The sequence below is a fragment of the Dermacentor silvarum genome, chromosome 7 (genome assembly GCF_013339745.2).
Source record: "Dermacentor silvarum isolate Dsil-2018 chromosome 7, BIME_Dsil_1.4, whole genome shotgun sequence".
Taxonomy (NCBI): Eukaryota; Metazoa; Arthropoda; class Arachnida; order Ixodida; family Ixodidae; genus Dermacentor; species Dermacentor silvarum.
The window spans coordinates 32,885,807-32,910,948 of NC_051160.1; the positions used below are offsets into that span (position 1 = coordinate 32,885,807).

At 46.1% G+C, this 25,142-nt stretch overlaps 1 protein-coding gene across 3 annotated transcripts; it reads left to right on the forward strand.

Annotated features, from left to right (window-relative positions):
• LOC119457889 (thioredoxin domain-containing protein 9-like) lies at positions 1–25,142 on the forward strand. 3 transcript variants are annotated; one of them, XM_037719653.2, is made up of 4 exons: positions 1–127; positions 1,354–1,474; positions 11,696–11,949; positions 22,948–25,142. In XM_037719653.2, the coding sequence occupies exons 2-4, from the start codon at positions 1,354–1,356 to the stop codon at positions 23,233–23,235; spliced, it is 663 nt and encodes a 220-aa protein (XP_037575581.1). In that variant the 5' UTR covers positions 1–127; the 3' UTR covers positions 23,236–25,142. The 3 variants fall into 3 exon arrangements, with proteins under 3 accessions (XP_037575581.1, XP_049526463.1, XP_049526464.1); XM_049670506.1 differs by having other exon boundaries at positions 1–71; XM_049670507.1 differs by lacking the exon at positions 1–127 and adding an exon at positions 378–400.

A 25,142-nucleotide genomic window follows, 5' to 3' on the forward strand; every position in this document is an offset into this window, starting at 1 on the left:
CCGTAGACGAGTTTACTGACCGCCGCTGTGAATTCGAGGTCCGTCATCGCGAAGTACGTGCGCAGTTAAGTGTAAGCTTCTGAACTGAATTTAATTGATTGTGCTTGATTTGCGTTACTGTTTCAAGGTAAGGCCGAGTTTTGCTATTTACTTGCTATCTCGTTGCAATCGGTAGCAGCATATTTACGTCGTTTCTGTTGGCCGATCGTTTCTTGCAGCACCTGTCACCCGCCAAACGTGGGTCGCCCACGCCCAATGCGCACTCGACGACAAAAGTTAAATTATGCCCTATTTGTCGCGATGGTTGCGGTGCACACGTGTATGAATGTTCGTTTGTTAATTAAGCGGTAGTTCGCAAGACGACTCCCGTATATCTGCTGAAACACGTACGGTATCAAATGTATGCATCTTCTTTTGTTTTTAAATTAAATATGTCCCCTTGCATCCTCAAACACAGCTTATCATTAATTCGTTAGCACCAGCTTCAGGTGTAACATTTATAGCGGTTGCATTGTGGTTGTATCTGGGAACTCTTTTCAACGTGATGCTTATAATACAGCGAACTGCGTGATCGAGCCCGACGGGCATCGAATTTCTCAATCGCGATTGGCTCCTTTGCGCTGGCTCAGGAAGGGAGCCAATGGTCATCAAGAAATTTGACCCGTATCGAGCTCGAACGCGATCGAAGATGCCCCCGGGGACACCGGTGTTAGTAAAGCCGTTGGGGTAATCGAACGTGGGGTCAGCATGCCCGCACCAATTTCTTTAGCCGTGGTCGTTGTCGTCGTTGCTGTTCATGCGTTGGTAAGGCCACGCACTGCCTCAAGTGAGAGCTCTCTTGCTATACCTCACTGTTAAAGACTGAACATTTTCTAACAGCACTTCTGATATTTGTTGTGTTGTTTACCTGGCTGCAGGCTGCATGCCTATATGCTTGTGTTTGTTTTGTTCGTAGTTGTGAACAGCTGGCACCACTCCGAAACGATGATGGTGTGCCCTATCAAGCATCTGCCGTGTGACGCAAATGTTGTCATGTCTGTCTTAAAATAACAGCTAATGCAGGTCGCTGTCTGGTGTTTTTTTCTTTATTTCTACCTTTTTTTGTTTGCTTACAATTATTATTACTCTTATTATATAGTTTTCATTATCCTTGGCCCAATTTCTATTGTGTCTGTGTCAATCACAATCAGATAACTGAACAATGATAACATGGCCCAATTTCATGCACTTGATGGTGGACTGATGTGTCAGAGGAGAACTAGACGTGTTCGGAAGCCATGCTGTAGCACTTCAGGCTCCCTTTGTAAAAGCACATGCACACACTTGACGTGCCTGTTCTCTTACTGTTCACAGATGGCTGTCAACATCCAGGCGGCCGTGGCCAGGAATGTCTTGGAGGTATCCAAAGTGATTGAAGAGCAAATAGATGCGGAGATTGAGAAACTCGACAAAATGGCCGATGAGGACCTTGAAGGTGCGTAGCCGATCGTAGCATCGTTGAAGCGGTCTTTCTCGAGAGACAGTTGCTAAGAGTAAAACACGGGCGCCTCACGGTCACTTTCCATACGAGTGGTAGACGTGGCTAAGACGCCCGAGATCCTCAAGCTCTGTTTTTGCTGCTACATTATAATCTGGCTAATAAGTTGATGACCTAAAATCTTTTACTTAGAACATGCAGTGGTTGAAATGGCATGCCGGCAGTAGTATTTTAAGTAACCCTGCTCTATATAAACCTGTGTTAGTTAACCACACATGATATTAAAACCAGATTGTTGAATGGTGCATTCTGTAACTGTTATTACTTTGCGATAGCTTGAAATGTCTGTGTTGATGAATAAATGTAATTAGCTAATGCTATATTTAATTGAAGTTTATAATGGGGGGTGCATATTTTTTTAACTTTATCTCTGTAGCTCTTACCCTCTATGACATTTAGTTTTACTACAATAGTACTGTAAATAATAAATAAGAAAAAGATTATTTGTTGCCAAGCCGTCAAGGTGCTGTAGTAGGCCTTTTCAGTTTTTCTCTGAGAAATAGTTTGTTCCTAACACCGGTATCCGAAAGGAAGAACACACAACAATTTGTCATATGGTTTTTGAACATTCTGGTTACTTATGAAATTCATGCTGCTTTTTAGACCTGGCATGCTTTGCAGTAATACTTAGTAGTGTGCACCAGCCTAGCCTAATAAAGCTGCCAACGCTGCCCAGCCGGACACTCCGAATGGCACACCGAACCGAACTGGCCTATACTAGTAACGCCTACATCCCGTGGCTCTCTTATAACAGGGCACTGCATTATTGTGAAAGCTACTGTTAGAAAGAACAATCGTTTAATGCCTCCGCTTTCACTTGCATATAGAGTACACACAAATTCTGGCTACAAAAAAGTACATCACCAGTTGGTTCAGGTGAAAAGCATTTGCAGCAGTCGTCTTGCACTAAGCGTCCAGTTGCCACACCTTTCCTTGTAAAAATATTTCTGCTATCACCCCATAAACTTTACTCGTAAACTTGGGTACTGCATCAGAACGCATTGGAGCTCGTGCAAGGTCATCCTTCTTGGCAAGTTCATGCCTCCCACTATGCACACAGGTGACCCAGTGGGAATTCTTCACTTCGTTGTTGCCCTGAAATCGAGCTTTAGACATAACCCGGCTTGTCTGATGCAAAAACTGCTTCAGTTCACAGTTCTCGGTCATTCCCACAACTTTCAGCTCTGAAATGCACTTACTCTACAGCATGCAACTGTTTTTTTTTTTTCTTGTACTTCTGTCTTGGTGACAGTAAAGCCCCTTCATCCACATGCCACCACCGCTTTTACTAAGTCGCGCCAACCTTTGATGTGCACCGCCATTCCATGATTTGTCGCTCACAGCAATTCTGCTTCCTCAATTACCTCTTGCAGAGTTTTCTTTTCCGGTACTTTCACAATTTCCACTTCCTGAAATTTTCCCCTTTTACTGCTGTTGCGCACTTGGCACCCGTTTTCAGCTGTAGCAGATTGCAAATGACATCGCTTCCACTCGGAGCCGAAAACTGGGACGACGATAAGTTCTGCTTGATGCCGGAAGCTGAAGGGATGAGCGAGAGAGGTGCACAAAGGAGGAGTGTAGGTTTGCGGTACTTAAGCTGATCGGTGGAAATGTGTATGGAGGGGCTTTAGATAACAGTGGCAGCAATGTTCCAACTCGCAATGTGATCTCATCTAAGAAGACAAGATCTGAGAAATTAGTGCAGTCGAACTCCATGATAACGAAAACCCTAGGCAATGTGAAATGCTATTTTTGTATCCCGGCGAGTGCCCATTTGATTTAATGCATTTCATATCTCTTGACAACGAAACGTCTCTAAACTGCAGTCCCGCTATAATGAAATTTGTCAGAATGTTAGTCCCCATACTAGCTACCTACGTAATGCTAACAGAGTCGAAAAAATTCCCAAATGCTTTTTCTGCCTACTTAAATTGCATAAATTGCCACCGCAGCGTGCTTCCATGGCCACTGCTATTTTTGTTTCCAAAAAAATGGGGGCAGCTTCACACTAGTGGTGCGAAGTCTGAGCAAACAGCAAAGCTGGTGGCCCTTCCCTAGCTTTAACTTGGCCTTTTCATTAGCTTTAACTTGATTCTCTCATAGCTTTAACTTTCCTTTCTATTAGCTTGGCTTTTCTAGGCTTTAGGTGGCGATGCTGGGAAACTTTGTATCGGTGCGAAGTCTTCGGAGTCGCTCTAGAGTGGCAGCGCTGCGCTTTTCGTGCCGCTCCTCCTTTTCTTCGGGCATGACTATCTTCTTCGGACGATCCATGTGCTCGGCGCAAACTCACGAGACAAAGTGTGTCTCGGCGACGCGGAACCTATATATTCTGGAGTGACGTCATTTCCTAGTTTTGCCCCCGCGCGGCTGTGGGGAGAAGCTAGGCAGAGCTACGGCGGAGCAGTGAGCGGCACTGCTGCGGAGGTTAGGCAAGACGCTTGGTTTCAGCTTCCTTTGCTCTCAGTTCAGTCTTTCGGAAACGACGAGTGTCCAGTTCTCTGGTCGGAACCTGCCGAGCCGCCGCTAGAGGCATCGGCTGCAGTCACGGACACCGGGCGCGTTTGGCGCGAATGCAAGGAAACGCAGTCAGCGTCGGCAGCAGCTCTACGCGTCCCAGTGCCACCTGCCTCACTCCTCCTCTCCACCTCACATCCGCTATGCTGCATGATCCTATTTTTATACTCTGCTTTCACTCTCTCAGCTCTCTCTCCCCCAGCTCGGCGAAGTAGTATGTATGTGAGGAGGTGGTGCTCCGTTGCTAGGCGACGCCTGTGACGTCATCGCCAGGCAGAGGAGTTTTCTGCGTACACCACCGGACTACCTCCAGCTTAAACAGCTTCACTGTTAAAACAGCAAAGTGCCGGAAGTGATTGCAAGTGCTGAAAACACATCATGGGCTGTCATCTTGTTTGTCGATTGCCCCTTACAAACGGCACGGCCAAATCACTATTGCCCTACACTGACAAGTGACGCCGATTTGCATGCCATGTGTAGTGCCTCTAGTGCGTTTAAGTGTAGTGCATGCATAATCTGTTGCTCAGCATGCGTTGGAGTTGACATGTAGTGTGCATAGAAAAAAAAAATTCTGGCAGGACCCACCTTGCGATGAATGTCAATGTTAATGCGATTAGCAGTGTAGTGAGACACACTGTTTGGTCAAATTCCTCACTTTTATGTAGCCGGCTTGAATTTCCTGTTTCCGACATCATCTTCTCTTTTCTGTATAGTAGCACAATGCTCTTCTCTCAATGCATGCCCTGGTCTCATTCTGTTCACTCCTTTCTCCACGATCAACTGCTTTTGATGCCGGCTCTTTCACTTCCATAAAGCGGACTTCAATTTTCAATCGCCAGATTCTTCACCTCTTTCCTCTTGTTGTGCTTTTTATCCGGGCATCCATCCAGTAGCAGATAACCATTGTGGAGAATTAGCCAAGATTGTTTGCATACCTAGTGTCGCATGCCCGCACACGCACAATGACCCAAGTTGTCAATCTCCAAGTCGTCTGTTCATGCTCACAGCCAGAGAAACATGCCCTGTTGCACCTATCCCGTGGTCCAAGTTGGCGTGAAAGAGGTGAGATACAGGCATACATCATACATACCGCAAGTGGGCGAAGTTCCCGAAGAATGTTAATGACATTAACAAAGTGCCGCGAAAACAAAGAAGTCCGCAGGCTGCCAAGCTTCTAGCCACGGTGGAGAACTGAATGTCGTAGTCTGAGAATACAACCCCCTGATTCAAGCATGCTGGTTTTGGTAGCGCCCAGCAGACACAGCATGACGATTTGGCTTTGCCAGGGGATTTGTTGGAAGACGGCCCTATTCTCCGTTGATAAATTTCTGGGTTATGATCACTCTTCCGAGATTTCTCTCAGTACCAGGTGCGTCGGCATCTGCGGGTGACAGTGTTCCATATGCACTGGCAACAACATTCCTGATGCCGTACCAAGACAATGTGCTTAGCCCTGTAGAAACGCTATTGCTCAGTAGACGCCTGTGATGCAGGTTCTTTTCTTTATCGTATCAGATGGTTCCCGGAGGTGGAGCCTCCGAGAACCCAAATCAAGAACAAAGCCGTTGTCAGAAACGCGAAAAATTTTTCATAGAACTAGTGTAAAAAGAAACTCAAAGCAAACAAACAATGAAAGACTCGCAGCAAGAAACAAACACTATGAGCTACAAAAGTACCGACAGCACGCAAGTTTGGGCAGATCACACGTGTTAGTATGCACAACAGTTCGACGTGGAGAAGCGGAGACGAGGCGATGAAAGAAGCATTGTTGATCTCACCAGAAAGTTGATGTGGTTGTACGGGCGACCAGAGCACGGCAGCTCCAGCTTGGAGAGGAGACGCAGGCGGCACGGGCGCAGGAGTTTGCCGGCCTCGGGCATCGGTCCGTGATTGGGTAGGGTGGCGGCGCCCGGGAACGGTTGGCAGGAGGCTCCGGGCCGGGTGAAGTCCTGGAGGCTCGGGCCCGGAACCCAATGGCCTGTCTTTAACTCCCACTCCGGTGGCCAACCTTCGCTTGGCGCCGCTTCCTGGGACTCCCCAACTCTCTGCCAGTGCGCCTTGCTTTTCTGCCGCTCTGGCCGATTCGTCTTTTTTTGATTGGCCCCTGAGAATCCGTGGCTCCTTCTGATTGGATTCCTTTCCTATTATTGACTTTTTTTTATCTACCTTGACGAGCCGGACGCTCGTCGACGTTGTCTTCTATTCAGCATGGAATTTGCCTCCGCTCACGCACTTTTTATCGGCCTCTTCTTTTTCATCACCAACCACAGCACTGTCTCGCGCACTACACTCATAATGTCAAACGTGTCCAGTGCCGAGTCACATGCACTCGCAAAAAGCCATATCTCCAAGAGGGGTTAAGAATACATTCGAACCTCGTTATAACGAAATGACGGATATAACGAAGTAAATGAAATTCTCGTTAAGATCCATGTATTTAAAACCTGCTTTGAACGAAGTGAAATTGTCCTGCCAATGGATATAATGAATTAGATTCGTCTCCAAAACCAAAAAAATACCTGACCATCGCGAGCCGAGTACATCGCTTTCCGCGGGGTTCGGCACTCGCTTGCCGGCGCACTCAAAACTCCTGCGTCCCCGCATCGAATAAGTCGTCGAGCAGCACTGGTCTTTTTTACCGGCGTGCGTAGCTGCACACCTGTGCAGAAGCATTCAATTTAATTTCAATTCAATTCAATTTTATTTCTTTGGTAGGAGAAGACAAGACAAAAAGCTGTGAACACAAAAAGCATCAGCTCACTATCACACTTTTCTGCTGACCTCTCCTTCTTGCGCGTGCCTGGCTACCCGAGCTGCGCTACGCTCGGTGATGTGAAAGATTAGTGTGTTCAACTGCAATTTCGTCTATCGCATAATATGTGCTGTGTAGTGGTACCTGACCCAATCAGAATAAAAGGTCATGTGGACGATTCCCACCAGTGTGCAGCAGTACCAGGAGTGACGTAATAGTTCAGCGGAAATCCGCTAGGTGGAGATAAGTAATTAAAGGGAAACTGAGACATCCGCCCAAATGTAGCAATTTGCTACAATGGAAACCCATCCGGGTTCCTCGAAAGAAAGCCTCGCAGTTGAAGAAAAATTCGTCCTGGTCCGGGACTCGAACCCGAGACCACCGCCTTTCCGGGGCAGCCGCTCTACCTTCTGAGCTAACCAGGCGGCTAGCAGATCGCAGGGCGAAGTCGAATTTGTCGACAACTCAAAGCAAAGGCAAGTGTATGACGTAATAGTTCACCGGAAATCCGCTAGGTGGAGATAAGTAATTAAAGGGAAACTGAGACATCCACCCAAATGTAGCAATTTGCTACAATGGAAACCCATCCGGGTTCCTCGTAAGAAAGCCTCGCAGTTGAAGAAAAATTCGTCCTGGTTCGGGTCTCGAACCCAGACCAGGACGAATTTTTCTTCAACTGCGAGGCTTTCTTTCGAGGAACCCGGATGGGTTTCCATTGTAGCAAATTGCTACATTTGGGTGGATGTCTGTTTCCCTTTAAGAACCAGGAGTACATCACCATTGTGAGCTTCCTGGTGCGATTTCGTGCCTATTGTCTGTTCTCTACAAAAGCCAACTCCAATGCAATTTTGGGCCACTTAAGAGCCCAGCTTCAGATATAGTGTAAAGCAGCCTCCATGAAATATTTAATGTTTGAAATATGAGCATATGCAACACAAAAATAGGCATTTTTGATATCAAAACTGGGATAAATGGCAGCATTACCACTCGCTTCAAATGATGCAGCACACACAAATTTGAAAACCAGAGCAGTTCCTCGACTGGACCTCTGAGATTAGGCGATGCTCGCGGCATGCTGAAAATTTTGGAGGGCATGATCTGGGATCGGGGCGTCTTATCTGCAAAACACGAACTCCATGCCTCACCTGCTTAGTGGCGCTGTTAATATGAAAATTTTAAAAAATTGTGAGCGCTGCGATATTGCTCGCCACGGGTGGGGGGAGTTAGTGATTTTCCACTTGGTAAGCTGATGCAAAAGCCCTCAATGTACCGCTGACCATAAACGTTTGCATTCTGCCGTATTTCATTGGTAAGATGACATGTTCTCCCTAATGCTTTCAACACTTATCCATCTTCACCACCACTGTCGTCGCCGTTTGACGGGTATTATCAGCATTTCATGAGCGTGCCGGCGGTGCGTTACAACCTTCTGGTTTCATAGAATGCACGGTGCTTTTTATGAGCGGAATCTTCTCAATAGCAGTGAAAAGAAACGGTTCTTAATGCTGGTGTTCAGAAGTGAACTTTCATGAAATCGGAGGTTGGCAGCACTCGGCTGGCACATTTATAAAATTTTGCTCATTCATAGAACAAAACATGTTTTCTGTTGCTCAATATGTTTTATGAAACCCTGCCAGAATTGATATCCTGTGACAGCTGTCTGTTATTGATAGGGCAGTAAGGTCCAGGTTCTTCTCTCTCTCGGGTACGGGTGTTGCTTCCCCACTTGGGCGTCCAAGACACACCGCCAGAGGCGGTCTACGCAAGTGAGCAGTACTGCCGCTAAGGATAGCGGTGATAGGTTCGCTGGAGGCTTCCGATGGATTTGAAGCGGATACGGATGAACCTTGAAGGCACTATGTATTTACAATTTATTACAATATATATATGTATACATAGAAATGCAAGTTGGAACTGGCAGACATAGGGCGACCCTATATCTGCACAGCCGATGGTGCATAGTACTGCAAGTTGAGTCCAGAACGCTTGGTTGGGGCAATGGGACCATGTTTTTTTTATCCTTCGGTGTCCTGCCCCAAACATTTATAACCCAATCGCCACCGAGTGGTTTTGAGTATGATTCACTGGCACATTATTCACTAATCCTGTTCGAGGATCGTCATGCTAGTTGTCCGACGGCTATTCAAGCATTGAGCCTTGTCTATGCCCCCACAGTTTAAGGTGTTTGCTTCTCTCTCTAAAAAACATTTAAGAAAAAACGCAACAAGGGAGAGGGCTACAAATGAAAAGCAATCTTACACCCTGCAAAGCATCGGAGTTACAAAGCATCGGAGCGTGCATGAGGGGGGTTATGCAAAGCGTAACCCCCCTCAACGGACGCAATTGAAAACTAATGAGCAGTAAGTAAGGCCCTGCAAACTACGGCAGCAGGGTGACTGACATGCGGTGTCTTCCCGTCCTACTCTGGTAACTGTATACGATCTTTGTAAAAACCAATAGCGTAGTAATTGCGGGTCATTCGTCAACGAAAGCTGCCAACGTGGCACGTTAGGCTCGCGTACGTTTACCGAATATATGCATGCTCAGAAAAGGTTTCTCACGACGGTCAATTGGCTATAGTCTTAGAAATGGGTTTCTGCAACGGTCAAAATGGTCACGGCATGCATGGTAAATAAATAGCACCGATTATCGCTCTTCTTGCGGTCATCTTTGTACGCTATTGGGTGCTAATCATGTCGTCATGCATCCCCCTTGTTGGCTCAGTTCCAGCCAGCTCTAATCGCCCCTCCGTGTGTTGGGTACAATCGGGCAGTGTCATGAGCCGCGCACCTGTGTCATCTCGATGGATGCCGTCACTGCGACAGGCATCCGCCGCTGACCACTAATTGTTCCATAGTGTTTCACTCGTCAAGCAAGGACCGATGGAAACATGCCGCTGGCTGTCTCTTCCCCCTTTCTTTACAGCCGTTTCATTTGACGAGACCAAATCGAAGGGAAACACCGGTTTCAAGCTTGCCGAGCTAAATTTCAAGAAATAACTTGCGCTTTTCCAGCAGCAGGCTTACAAGGGCATTGTGTCAGGTGCCAAGTGATTCCTTCCATAGAGGAACATGTTTTTGTTCTTGCATTTAGCGACAAATAACATTATGCCTTGTCAGAAGCGAGGGGATGATGCTTATAAAAGCGTGATCTTTTTGAGAAAAAAACATTCTGTTGATATAGTACAGCACTGGGCCTCTGTGTTTCTTCGGCCTCGTCTTTTCACTCTGTTTAAAGGGCTGCTGACATGATATCTTCTTGAGTATTGATTCTCTTGCCTTAAATGGAGATCCTAGGCTTCTCAACCTTAGAAAAAACAGTGACAAGCCTCAGAGAGCCTTAAATAAATCAATCTATTACATTTTGTAGAGACAGCTTCAGCTTCGCTTTCCACGAGGGTAGTATGTCGTGACGTCGTGACACAGTATGTGCTCAAATTCAGAGCAGGATGTTGCCATGTTGTGGTACTTGCTCCTGCTTGCTTGGTCTCCTCATATGCTGCTACTCATTGTGAGGGCCAGTGTTGAAACATTGCAATGTCCTGCTCCTGCATACTGTCATGATGTCGCGACACAGTATGCTCCTCGGAACAAAGCCGAAACTGGCTGTAGGAAAGATATTATGTAGAAAAGATATTACAGTCGAAATCCACGATAACGAAGTCCCTTGACTACAAAATTCTCGCGACAGTGAAATATTTTTGTATCCCCGACGAATGCCCGTAGGATTCAATGCATTTTGTGCTGCTTGTCAACAAAATGTCACTGAACTACAATCCTGCATAAATGAAATCTGCTGGAACGTAACCCCACATGTTACCTACTCGCTCACAGCTGGCAGATTAAAAAATGTGCTCAAAAGCCTTTGCTTTGCATTTAAATTGAGTGAAATACCACCACATTATGCTTGCATGGACGCCACCATTTTCATTTACAAAGACAACCAAGCGCAGGAAGCGATCGCTTGGGTCAGGAACACGTCATGGCCGCGATCTTGTTTGTTGGTCGCCCGCTTGAAGTGCCCTGGCTGCATGTCACTACCGGTATGTGTGACAACGTCTTTTGCATACCTAGCGCAGTGCATAGTATGTGGCTCGCTCAGGAAAGTACAGCAGGAACAAAGAAATCCACATACCACTGACGCAGACTGTTTATGGCGCTTGAGATGGCGGCCGCAGCATGGGCTGCCATGCATCCGGCTGTGATTGAGTGATTGTCCAAGATTACGCATCCCATGCTTCAAGTATGCTGGTTTCAGTGCCACCCAGCTGGCATCGCATGCACATATCTACGAGCTGTGTCGCCGAAAATAAATTTGTGCAAATCTATCGCTTTCAGAGATAATATCAAGTTCACGCCATTGGCGTTTACGGGCGACAGCGTGCACTGGAGGAATGCTGCTGCACGCATGAAGCGCTGTTGCTCTGCGTCACATGCTGAGTTATGCAAAGGATTGCAAAAGTGATTGTATCTCCGAAAGCCATAAGACTGAGAATACCGCTCCATGACGGTGCTGGCATCGCTGATTGATGCACGATGCGCACTCTGCGCTGTCAGCAGCGCGGTTCTGTAGCCTTGAGCAAGGCTTGCCAAAGTAGGCTAACGTAATTCTGACAGTAAAGTTTTGTTTTGTGGCGCATTCACTAGCTGTGCTGCGAGACTTGTCACTGTGTTTTCTAGGGTCTAGAGGTCTAAGACCTTCATTTAATGCAAGAAGTGAATAGTCGAAAATCTCAAGTCAGTACCCCTTTAAGCCTGCAATTTGCTGTCCTTCTTTGTCTGTGTTGGCATCTTTATTCCTCTTATATCTGTTTTCCACGGGTGCCTTTTCAAACGGAAATTAAGTCACTGGAGGAAGCAATAATGAAAGTGGTTCATGTGCATTGGCTGCAGGTCTGCGCCAGAAGCGCCTGGACGCCATGAAGAAGTACGAGAAGAAGAAGCGTGAGTGGCTCGAGAAGGGCCACGGCGAGTACACAGAGCTGACATCTGAGCCCGAGTTCTTTGAGGCATGCAAGGGCAGCGAGGACGTGGTGGTCCACTTCTTTCGCGAAAGCACCTTCCGGTGCAAGATTGTCGACAAGCACCTGGCCATCCTTGCTAAGAAACACGTCGAGACACGGTTCTGCAAAATCAGTGTTGACAGGGTATGTAATGTTGGCAATGCACTGAAATGTCCAAGATCTCAAAAAGAAGGAAGAAAAAAAGTCGTAAAGGGACCAGGACATGGATGTCCAACTATTCTCAGCTTATCAATGTAACTAAGACTTGAGGTACTGGTAAGAAGGTTATACACAAAAAAAAAAAGAAAAATGGGCTCTTGGTGCATATTTTAACTCCTAATGTCAATTTGAAATTGCTGCCTCTTGAGCTCCTCCCACCGACAGCAGCTGTAATATAATCAGAGAATGTGTGACATCAGGAAGTGCGGGGTCCCCAATGGGTCCTGCTCGGAGGCAGTGTGAAACCGCATCGGATGTCTTGCTCCATAGACATGCATCGCAGTCAACTCTTTCCCTTAAATGGGGAAAGTGGATGTTTTTTTGTATGTTACGGCAGATGTATTTTTCTGAAGGAACTACTGCGCTTAATATTTAATGTAATACATAAACAGAAAACAAAATGAATACACTTTTCACGCATAAAAGCTTTATTAACGAGATGTATGTCATAAAAAAAGAAATTAATAAAATCAAGATTGTGCGATAAAATTGAACAAAGTTTGTAAAGACACGCTTGGTATCTACTAAGAAAGAAATGTAACGAAAATTCTGAGATATACAAAATGTATTGCCATCTAGGCACTATCTCGGTAAAAATCAACATTTTTCATTGAACAGGTATTCCGCGACAAAAATTTAACTGCAAGCACTGCAATTGGGCGTGCCGGGCTGCGGCCGCCGATGTTGCGGGCTGGTTTGCGTCGTTGACCCTCTCAGACTCAAAGTTCGACGAAAAGTCAGCATCCTCTGACTTGCTGCTATTCGATGTATCGTAAGATCAGCTGCAGAGGCAGCGGAATCACGATATCTGCAATCTCCCGAAGCACGCATGCCGTTTCCGAAGCCTGACATTTTTGTGTTCTGCTTTGACGATCACGCAACTCTGGAGTGCGTTTGAAGATCACCGCCTGGCAGGGAAAAAAGCGAACGGCTTAGAAAGCAAAAATATAGTTTCTCCTCTTTCCCTTCCGATGGCGCAGTCTGTCCATGAGCGCTGCGGAAGGTCTCGAAAGCGGCGTTTCAAACCATCGATAGAGGGCTAATGATGCCCAATGAGCGCGGTACGGAAATAGTTAAATTGTGCACGCAATTCTTTCACTCGAGCAATAAAGGCAGCACAAACCAGAGAACGCCTACAGAAACTGCTACAGTATAGACCACTTATAACGTAACCGCTTATAGTGCAGGACCGGATATAGTGTGGTCTTTTCAGACTCCCGTTAATTTTCCCATAGCACTCTATATATACACGTATTGCTTATAGTGCAGTTGCGGGAAACGAAATACCGGTTACAGTGCAGTTGCCTGGGAGTACGGAAGTCAGTGGAGACAGCGAACTCTCCCCTCAAACGGGCGCCCCCAAGGAGTGCTTGAGGAAGAAAGAGAGACGAAGTGGAGGAGAAGGGCACGTGGTGCGAACGAACAGCCAGTGAGGCTGAAACCAGAATCTTGAGTGCGAGTAGTGAAATATCACGGCGCCTAGCGAGCGAGGGCCACGAAACTGCCAACGCCGGCCAACGCTCGCTTCACGATAACGGCAGTAAATGAAACGTCAGGGAGCAGGTGGCGCCGGCACGGCACGGCGAAAGTTGGCACGCGGAGACCGTGGAATGTGAGGGAGGAGGGCGGCAGGGAAGTGGATTTCGCCTCGGCAACTCCACCGCTTCGGTGGCTCCCCTCGCCCTCCATCGTAACTCCCTCACTTTTGACTGTCACCGTGCGCCTGCCGCCGCTCCAGCCGGCCCAGCACCAGCTCCCCGAAGTTTCGTTTTCTGCCATTATCGGGAAGTGGGCGTTTGCCGGTGTGGGGGGGGGGGGGGCAGTTTCATTGGCCGGCCTGGGACAGTGCCGCTGCTTCCCTCTGTGCCGTAGCTGCAGCGTGCAAGGTCAACATGTGACTAGAAAGTAGAGGAAGCATAAAGGAGAAAGAAGGGTTCACTGCCATTTTCTACGCGTGGCTACAGTAGCGTGGCTGAGACGTCGGCACGTACACGCATCTTCCGGCGCAGCGCAGAATCGGCGACCTTGCCTTTGAGAGAGGGTGAAATTTCCGGCGCTTTTTTTTTTTCTTATATTTTCTCTTTTTTTTTGTTTTGTTCGCGCGCGACATTGAGGGGTCTCTCCTGAGCTTTTACTCTATGGCGGTGCCGGAGCAATTCCTGTCGGAGGCGCCGCTGCGTGAATTATTTCGAATTGACGAGATTCGACTGTAAATTGAATGCAAACGTTCTAGCCGCATTCCTCGACTGTCACATATGCATGGCGGCTCGGTGCACATGTTTTGCATATGTGCGGGCCTTGGAAATTGTTGCTTTGATTATAGTGCGGATATTCACGACTCCGGAAACTTACGTTGAAGCGGTCTACACTGTATCTCCCACCGACTGCCAACATGCACCTGAGGATCATGAGGTACATCTGGCACCTGCCGATCGCCTCCGGTGCTTGCAGTACACAAAAGCATGGCCTTTATGAGATTGCCTTTTCTTACTCCAAGGGAGCCGTTAATGGTCAGCAGAGAAGCCTTGTTGTAGAAACTGTATGTGTCAAAGTTTTTTTTCTGCACTATCCTACTTTTGGACTAAATCTCCAGAAGAAAAAAAAAACAGGATGAAAGAAGGCTTGATTTTCTAGGCGTGTGATATTGACCAGTGCTTTAGCAATCTTGCTTCCCAACTGACGGCAAGCACCCAGCACTTGGATGTTAAAATGTCTGTCACGAACAGAGTTTTGCAGCTATGGCAGACCTTACAGGATAGCTGACTTACAAAATTTTACGTGGTCTCCCTTCCATTTGCCTCACTTTGACAAATTACTTTGTCGACCATAAGCTTCACAGTGCCTCAGAAAGTACGACGGCCTTAAAATCTCTGGACTCGGCGCACTACTGTTTTGGCCAAGAGCACCAACAGTGGCAGGAATATTGGCACACTTACATTGTTCATGGATTTTCGGGGACCGTATTTCATCGGCTAACCGCTGTTACAAATCTCGTCGCAAGACGCTCGTTTGAGACCGGACCTTTCGCGAATGTTGTCACAAATTCTATAGCGAAAAAAATCTCATCTTTCTGTAATCAGATTGTATGTGCGAAGCGAATGGTGGGGTACACATTCTGGAACCTCTGCGAGCACCAGTGATCAACCTCGAACGTACGATGAGTTATGTATAAACAACTGGCCCGTTTGACCCGTGGATCAGATTTCGACGATCGACGACTGCGCTCACTACTATTGTCGTGCTTTGAGCGTCACATGTTTTCCAGGGCACAGATATGGCCAATAAAGTTAGTTTTCGTTACTCACAGTTCTGCTACTGTCTGGCTCTTCACCTTTCACTACAATGTGACAATACAGTTGAAGCCACTTATAACAATACCAGTTTTAACAATGTATCAGTTATAACAATGAGAAGCTACTGTGCCGTCAACTTTTTAATGTTTTCTATGGTGAAACTAAAATGCCCCCATGATGTACTATTGGTGATAACGATGAAGTCTGGCTATGGGTGTCCATACCGAAATGAATAGAATGCGAATCCTTAAAACGAAAAAAGAAAAGAAAGTAGAGCCGCTGTAGGCCGCTGTGTGCTGTTTTCCAGCCTTCTCCGCATCACCAGCCTCATGCGCCTCTCTCTCATCCCCCTTCCATCCCTCCAAACACGAACGGGCTGCGCCCATAGCTTTAAGCTGCGCCACCCTCCGAAACACGAATGGATCGCGCCAACAGCGCTAATAGCACCGATAGTGCTGGGTGCTGCTCCCAGATTGCTCGCTGGCCACTCATTCTGCGCAGTTCTGCTGGCGGTTTAAGGCGCTTCTGCTCGTCTTTGTGTTGTATCGAAGATGTTAAGGACCATGTGGTTTCTTAGCCTCGTTTGACTCACTCGAAACGGAACATGGCTTATTCGTCCGCTGATCATCAGAAAAGCACTACGTTATCGGTGAAAAGAAAGCGTACTGCCATTGATATGGAAACAAACTGCTTTTAACCGATCAGGCAATCGTCATGAACGTGCTTGTATTAGATAGCAACGGCGACGACGGCAGCGTTGACACGGTAGGGCAGGCTGCCTCAATGTTGTCCTCGCAGGAGTCCCTGCAGATGATTCAGTCCTTCCGGGGCTTCGTTTTCGCGAGAGAAGGATGTCGGCAAGTTTCGCGTAAAGTAAGCAAAGCTGACGGATATGGGGCTCTCTTGTGCAAGCCAGTGAGAAGTACGCGGTGAGATGTTTGTGACAATCTCGTCCCGGCGTTTCTTCAGGATTTCTCAAGCCGGAGAGGCTGCTGTGGCAACCTTTTGCTGCGGCAACCAAAGACCCTTTTTGAGGCCACCAAGGTGATGCCTCGACAGAGCTCGCATGTCACTTGCCGCCCGTGACCCCGCTTTGCAGTTGTTATAGCTGTGCCATTCTTGAACGCCGACAGTCGCGCCATGTTACATGTAATTGGAGCGCGTAGGAAGCAGAGTTAAACAGTTAAATGAGTCAACACAATCAACAGCCGGATGGAGGAAGGTGGTGGGGAAGGGCACTAGCCTTCCCGCCATTATAGTTTTCTCACAACAGCTCTGCCATCCCCCCATTTTGATTTTTTTTTTCGTGCAACCCGGTTATAACAATTATCAGTTATAACAATGTAATTTTCGTGGGACTTGAATATTGCTATAAGTGGGACTTGAATATTGCTATAAGACTGTATTCATAAGCAGATAACTTTTTTTTACATAATGCCAGGGAAGGGTGCGAATTAGTGCCCTTTGAAGCTGCTTTAAAGGGACACTAAAGAGAAAATTGAGTTGAGTGGTATTAGTAAAGTACCTTTCAACAATACTAGAAAAAGCCCCTCTTGCCATTACAAAAGGCTTGGTTAGCCAGAAAAAACACAAACGAAAAATGGGTGGTGACGTGGCCTTAAGTTCCCGCACCTGGTTGCTGCGATGTCATAGATTTTTATGGTGTGTGCTGGGGAATACTAGTTGATTTCGTATTGGTGAAGATGGACATTAGAACATTGTGTTCTAATGTAGCCGAAGGCTAAACTTGGCAAGTTTCCAAATTTTTTATACAGCGACAGCCCAAATACAATGAAATACTGATACGAACAGCCGCAGGGCTTGCGTGGTTAGCACAAAATTGACAAGGGGAAGGCAGGCGCGGTTGCCAGTAATTATCAGCACAGTGTGTGGAACGGTAACATCATGAGTAAGCATAACGGCCAGAATTAGGTGCGACCATGTAATTGCTGTCAGGTACAGCTGGTGTGGAAAGTAAGTCGACGTGTGTCACAGATTTAGGTGGTAAGCGAATCAAATTTATGCAGCTTAATCAACTGTGAGGCGGGTCCACAGGGTTGACAAGAAGAGGCAAGTCAAGGCGAATTGAGCCGGCTGAACAGTCAGTAAAGGCAGAATGAGTGGCGAGAAAATCCAGACCGAGAATGAGTTCGTGAGGGCAGTGCTCGATGACAGTGTAGACAACGATGGTGTGTCGGTGAGCAATGGTGAGTCGGGCAGAGCACATGCCAACAATAGCGACAGTCCCTCCGTCGGCAACTCGGTTCTGGATAGGCGTGAGAACTTTGCTGAGCTGATGGCGAAGAGCAGCACTCATAATGGACACATGCGCCCCAGTGTCAATCAACGCGCATACAGGAACACATCGGGAGGTCTGTTGAAAGAGGTCGTCACAAGATGACGTGGGAAGGCGTGTGATGTTTTGGGATACCCGGCGGGGGCTTTGAGCATGCTCGAGACGGTGGTACTCCTTGAGGATCGTATCAATGCTGGCGACGTTGGTAAACACTAGTAAATTGAAGGCGTTGTCACAACAATGCCTTTGAGGGCGTGATTAACCTTATCATCCTGTGACATGTTCGGGTCGGTCATGCAGCAAAAGCATCTGCATGCCTTTTTCAACGCAGAAACTTTGGGTGAGAACGAGTATTCAGTAATTATTTTCAATTCACATAGTTAACTTGAACAATTGAAACTTTTGGTTCGTGTCACCCATCAAGTTGCTCCCATTTCCTGAAAATTTGAAATCTTTGGTTTGCTTAGTCTTCAACACTAATCTTTTGACCAAGGCTTTGCCCTCTTGACTTCTGTAGCTGGATATTGGTGCGATAACTCCACTTATAGCTGAAGGACTTGAAAAAATTTTGCCACCTGTGATTCCCGCAACGGCGTCCTTTAAAGGGGCACTAAAGGCAAATATTAAGTCAAGTTAAAGTGATAAATTTGTGCTTGAGAATCTCTGAGGCGTCAATATTATTGCGGAGAGCCTTAGTAATCGAGAAATTGAGGTAAATGCAGGACATGATTAGAGACTCCCCTGGGACATTCAAGTACTGCAGTTGCCCGATGACGAAGGCACTCTCCTCATTTAAATTCAGTCACTAGTACTCATCCATCATTATAAAACCATCATTGCATTGCATTATAAGACGAAATAAAATGCTACTTCTCCAGTTCTACTTCATTGTTACAACAAAGACTTCATTGACATTACCCTTGACAACGACGCAGGCGGTCAAAAGGTTTCGTTTGTTGCTCGATTCTGCGCCGCCTGTGCTTTCGCGTTTCAGTAGTTTAGTTATCACGTAGTCCTACGTTGATCTTTCTGGCTCGCAAAACTCGCACAAACTGCAAGAAGCAGATAATTCCACTTCCATGTGATTTCGCGGTATGCTCGAACGGTCCACGCCACTTGACCACCGCTTTGTCTACTCGGTTTCTCCATGGCTGCTTGATTGCGTTTTGTGTAAAAAGTCATACCGCCGTCTGTCAGGCACAGTTTTACTCACCGACGGCAGCAAAGGGAAGTGATCGGGTATGCAGCGTCACCACTCCCCTGTAAGGTGGTGGGAGATTTGAATTGCGCTAAAGGTATTCGAACCCTTCAGATGCAATTTTCTTGTAAACTAAGTCTTGACACGAAACAAGCATTGCGAGGTTTCTGGAATGGTTCTTAAACGGTGCACATCAACATAGTATTTGCCTTAGTGTCCCTTTAATAGTGAGGCCATGCTATGTTTAGTTATCAGTTTCAAGTCTACTTTAAATACAGTGTTTTCTAAAGAATTAAGCTATAGAAAATTTTTAAGCAGTCACACATGGAGCACTTACGGCAGTTTTTCTCACGATTACCGGAAGGTGAGCAGGTGTACACCACTGCTATATCTGTGTGAAAAAATGTAGGAAAAGATACGCAGCTGAACATTGTAGCACGCATCCAAGTACACGTCTCTCAAGTGTGAGGTCTTCATTGCTTCCACCGCTTGGCTTGGCTTTGTGCGCAGAGACCTGCTAGCTGGCTGTGGGCATTAAATTTGAGCTTGCTTCCTAAGGGTTTGGCCACGCTACCTGCTGGGTACCTACAACCAATCGACATTCCCGCGGAGCCATTCTTTCGGGTTGGTTTAGATTTACTTGGTCCCTTTCCTCTTTCTACCTCTGGGAACAGGTGGATCGCTGTGGCCACAGATTACGCCACGCGCTACGCCATCACCCGAGCGCTCCCTACAAGCTGCGCCACAGATGTTGCCGATTTTCTTTTACGCGACGTGATTTTATTACATGGAGCTCCGCGACAACTTCTCACAGACCGTGGCCGGACATTCCTGTCAAAAGTTATTGCGGACATCCTGCAGTCCTGTGCCACGAGGCACAAGCTATCCACGTCATACCATCCGCAAACTAATGGCCTCACGGAGCGTCTTAATCGCACTCTCACAGACATGCTCGCGAAGTATGTCTCTTCAGACCACACAGACTGGGACCTCACTCTGCCGTTTGTCACCTTTGCGTATAATTCCTCGCGCCACGACACAGCCGGCTATTCCCCATTTTTGCTCCTGTTCGGCCGAGAACCAGCACTGCCCCTCGACACAACTCTCCCTGTTCACGCGGCACCCACCAGTGAATATGCACTTGATGCCGTCGCCCGCGCTGCTCACGCAAGGGAAATTGCCCGTGACCGCCTTTTGAACTCCCAAGAGAGTCAAAGGCGTTTGTACGACCAACGACACCGAGACGTGCACTTCCCGCCTGGTTCTTTGGTGCTTCTATGGTCTCCGTCGCGTCAGGTCGGCCTGTCAGAAAAACTGCTGTCGCGTTACACAGGCCCCTACCGAGTGCTTCGTGCCGTGACTCCCGTCACATACGAGATCGCCCCTGACGCCCCATCTGCTTCCCAGTTCAGCGATATCGTGCACGTTACACGACTGAAGCAGTATCACCCTCCCAGTGATGACATTTAGTCGCTCCGGGACGTCGCTTCTGCCGCCAGGGGATTATGCTACATGCGTGTGGTATTTGATTGTTTGACCGAGGCGCGCGGGCGCCATCACTCGAGAAAAGAAGAGGAAGAACGAGCTGGGCTCGCGCTGTGAACCTAACCGGTCAGCGCTGCAACCGCTGTTGTAAATACATCCTGTAAATAGTTGCCCGTCTTACTGACTCGTTCTTCGCGAAACAATATTGATCCTGAAATTCACTCTTGATGTATAATTTGAACTTGGCTGCTGATAAGCACGCAAGTGCGTGACCTCAATGTGACCCAAATAGCTGTAGTGTCTGTCTTGGTGGTCCTAAACGATTGAATGCATCGACGAAATTTTGCCTTTTACCGAAAAGACATTCACACATGCCGCATGCCTTTGGTAGATTTTGAAGCAAAAACAGCAGCTCACAGTGCATGATTAGTGCAATTGCTGAATTCTAACCTGCATCTTATTTCGATGAAAATTGATCCGACAATTGCCTACTCGTTACAATGAGATACATAACCGAAACCAAGTTTATCATTACACAGATGGCGGCAGAAATTCTCGCATAGCTTAACGAGGAGGCACGCCTGTTTCAGGGTTTATTTACTTATTTATTTATTCAAAAATAGCTTACAGAGCTCAAGCAGGGCATAGAGTAAGGGGGGGGGGGGTAGATATGACATAAAAGGTATACTGTAGCAACCGTGAGTGAAAACATCAGACGTAAACAGTGTGAATACTGTAAGCGCAGTGTCGTCAATTATTGTAAACAGAAGTAATTAAAATAAAACCAGGAGCAGTAAAAAATACAGTTAACGTTACTACATTGAGCATACAAGGAAGATACCTTTAACCCTACAAGCAAGCATATCATTTCAACGCATACACACACACAAAAAAAAATCACTTGGTGCAACATATACAAGGGTATCAGTGAGAGAGTAAGCTTGCAAAAACATTGACAAGCAGCCCTTCCCCCTAAAAAAACACAATTCTTAAGTGATTTAATTATGAAAGTTCACTGAAAAGATATGAGCTAGTGGCAACAGAGTTGCATCACATTTTCGGCACTCTGGAGAATTGAACGCATCGCAGGACGAAATGTCAAAGTAGTTAATCTAGGTGTGGGGAATCATTTTGTTTTCAATTCTAGCAGAGTAGTTTGAAAAATGTGAGATACCACGAAATGGACCATAAGGAAGGTGACATGTGGTCTGTAGACTGTGATAAAAAGCTAGACCAGAATTTAGCACCTCTTTCTCTGTAAGTGTGGAATAGCATACTTAGATTGGGATGACTGCGACGTGTTGACAGCTGCGTATGTCGCAGGTGACTTTCCACACTTTCAGTTGTCAAGGTGACGCATATCCCATATCTCTTGCAAACTTGCGATTTCGTGCACACTGTGACGCACTATCGCACACACTCAACACACAAGTTTTATGTTAGATACCTCCAAAGTGGGCGAAGTCCCCCTGTAATGCTCTAAAGAAATGCATCACCGATTGTGTAATCCATCCAACTTGTGTATTCCATCACAGCAGCCCAATGATCTAACCATTAAACTGTGATCGCACGCACACTTCTCTCTTGCCAAAGTCACTCTTTGAAACGACTGGCAGATGCATTATGTGCCAGTTTCTCGCATTATTTCCTTGTTACAGCTAGTGCTTTGAGAGGCTGTGTCAGGCTGCACTGCCTTTATATTCGGACATAGTTTCTGTTATGTACTTCCAAAGTTCATGAAATTCGTTTGAAATGCTATTGCATTAAAAGTAGTCCGAGACTGACAGCGATAGACATGTGTAAATAAATTTCCATAATGTCAAGGTGAACTGATGTGGGTTTCCTCATCACTCCGATTGCCAGGTTCAGTGGCGTGAAACCTATTTTGTGTTATAAAAACAAATGTGCGTTAAATTCGAGGATGTGTTGTCTTTCAGGCTAGAAATGAAGCAGTCATATGTTTGAACATTCTCGTCAAGGTCAGATTAACAAACATCGTCTGTATTTTGGAGTTTATTGGTCGTATTGGTTATTTGTCTGTTGTGCGCTCCTGTTTCCGTAATTATTTTTGTGGTTGGTTCTCTCTAACTTGACGAATAACTGCAAAGAAAAACTAGCTTAAGAAGGTTGTTGCAAGACTACTTAAAAGGACACCAAAGTAAAGCACTAAATTAGTTCAGAATGATACAGTATTGTTTGAGAACAATAGGTTGGTGATTAAAAGAGAAAATGAAGGTCAACGCTAATTTTTTTTCTTTCTTGCTGAAGCCACAATGCCGGTACGTCAGTCTGACATCACCGATTTAGTATTCCTTGGCTTTGACGGAAGTATTTCTCAACTGTTATGGTTGGCTATGTTATGGTTGGTGTATTGCTAGTGAACAGAAGCTTGGAGGTTCGACTTCTTGGATTTACATGCATATTAAAGAACCCTAAGTGACCAAAATTAATCCGGAGTCCTCTATTACGACGTGTCTCATAATGGTTTTAGCTAATAAATCCCCATCATTAAACGTATGTATTCTATGTTCAACTTATGGATGACTGCGTCCTGGTAACGGCATGATAATGAGCGTGGGTTTGGTGGCAGAGCAAGAAAAGAAAATGTTATAGGGACAATTGTGCTGACATTGCTTCGTTTTTGTTTGCAGGCTCCATTCCTGTGTGAACGCATGAAGATTCGGGTGCTCCCCACTATTGTGCTTTTCAAGGACTTCAAGTCAAAGGACTTCATTGTTGGCTTTGATGACCTTGGCGGTGTCGACGACTTCAGCACCGAGATGCTGGAGTGGCGCATCGCCCGTGCCCGCGTCATCAGATATTCTGGGGACCTGAGCATTCCCCCAACAGAGGCCACAAAGGAACGCAGGCCAATGCTTACTGTCGAGCGGAAGACTATCCGCGGAACGGCCGGAGACAACAGTGATGATGATGACTGACGCATTCACAATGGTCCTTGACATATGAAAGAAAACGTGGGCTGGGCTCATGGTATTGTATGTCAGGCTTTCTTGTGCATTACATTATTTATGTAAATTTCACAAGAGCAAGGGTTGCCTGAGGGGCAACAGCAGTTTCAAGCATTTTTTTAATCTAGTTTGTATTTATAATTTCTGCTCGGATGAGCCCTTCGTCTCACGTAGTCAACTGTTATTAACTCGGGAACTTTCTCAGAAGCACCGTGTCTTGCTAATTGCAATTTACATTGAAGCGTGTTCGGGATACCGTATCGCACTGCAGAATAGTGACGCGTTAGCCATTTCTCATATAGACCGAAGTCATGACGATGTGTGGGAATTTGACCTCGCTTTGTATTTTTGTAGCAGAACATATGCATCATGGTTGATGTTAATCTTCATGATCGCAAACTTCACTGCACCATGCTACTCACATGCATCCTTACAATGAGTCAGTTTAGCTTCTTGCATCATAGTGAGTCTATGTTACGGCGCATCAGCACGCAGAACTTAGGCAGCAGAAAACTTAGTGAGATTGTTATTTTAATGAACAAATTAAAATTTTTGTGCAGTTTCCTGCCTTATGCCATCTCAGAATAGTCTGTGAAACTGTTGTTAATTGTAGTCTGAACAATAAATGGTTAAATGATTAACAAGTTTTTGCTGCAACAAAAGCCCTTGTTACAAATTTTACCATGCCCTCCCAGCACTGCATCATGCTTCAGTTGTGGTGTTTATAACATTTGGTGTCCAACCAAAGTGATGATTATAGATTGATATGACTTAACCACTTGATAAGGAAGTTGCATCCTACGCAAGAATACCATTGTTATGTTCAATATTCATTAGGCCTACAATAACAATACAGTCGAACCCACTTGGTCCCAGATATAACGATTAATCGGTTATAGCGACCACATTTCACTACATTTACGATTTTCCGACCCTGCCTATTAAAACTGCGCCCAGATATAACAAACATTTTACACAGTGGTTTACTGTTACAACAAACACTTCGAAACGGTCAAGGTAAAAAGAGGGCACAGGCAAAGTTCCAAAGCGCGGAATCGTGGCTGAAGTGGCTGCGTGGCACCACGTGCAGTCTTGGAGGTCACGATAGCGACACTCATGTTTAGAGTATTGTATTGGTTAAAAAATATCTCATGGCTATGCTAAAGAAATGCAAGTGTGATGTCTCCGATGAGCTGGAAAACATGTTCCTGTAGATTTTGATGGCCTGTTCGTGCCTTGCTGTACCAATATGTGGCATGTGGATGATGCTAAATTATGTGGACCGGTAATATGGAACTGTGTGATCGGCGGGCTCATGCACGATTGGCATGTTGCCTTGTCAGCTGTGGGCCAACCATGCGAAGCCAAATCATTTGACAAAATTCACATGGACATCCACAACATGCCATTTGAAGTTGCTCTTGCTGAGTATTTGTCATTTTGCTACCAGAATGCATATTTTAATCTGCTGAGTGAACGAAAACTCGTTTTACTGTAACCGATGTCTCGGATCTTGGGTTTCAACCAAATTTCACATTTGCTTTGTTATATCTGTGTTCATTATATCAAGGTTCGACTACATATCCTGCTGATATCTGCGACGAATAATTGACAGTTACGTGATGTGTCACAACGGATAGCTATGTGAAAATTCTTGAGTGAACTTCCTGTGATGTTCTTATATGAATGTTATCTTGTGCTGCATACAAGCAGATGGCAGCATACCATTACCGTCATCTGCTTATCTCGCTATCTGTTTCCACAGCGTTGTCGCACTTTCTTTGTAATTGGGCGACTTAGTTTTACAATGTGAATGTGCTTCTCTGGTTGTTCTTTCTGTTCCAAAATAAAGCTGCCTTCAAATGGGGCATACTATA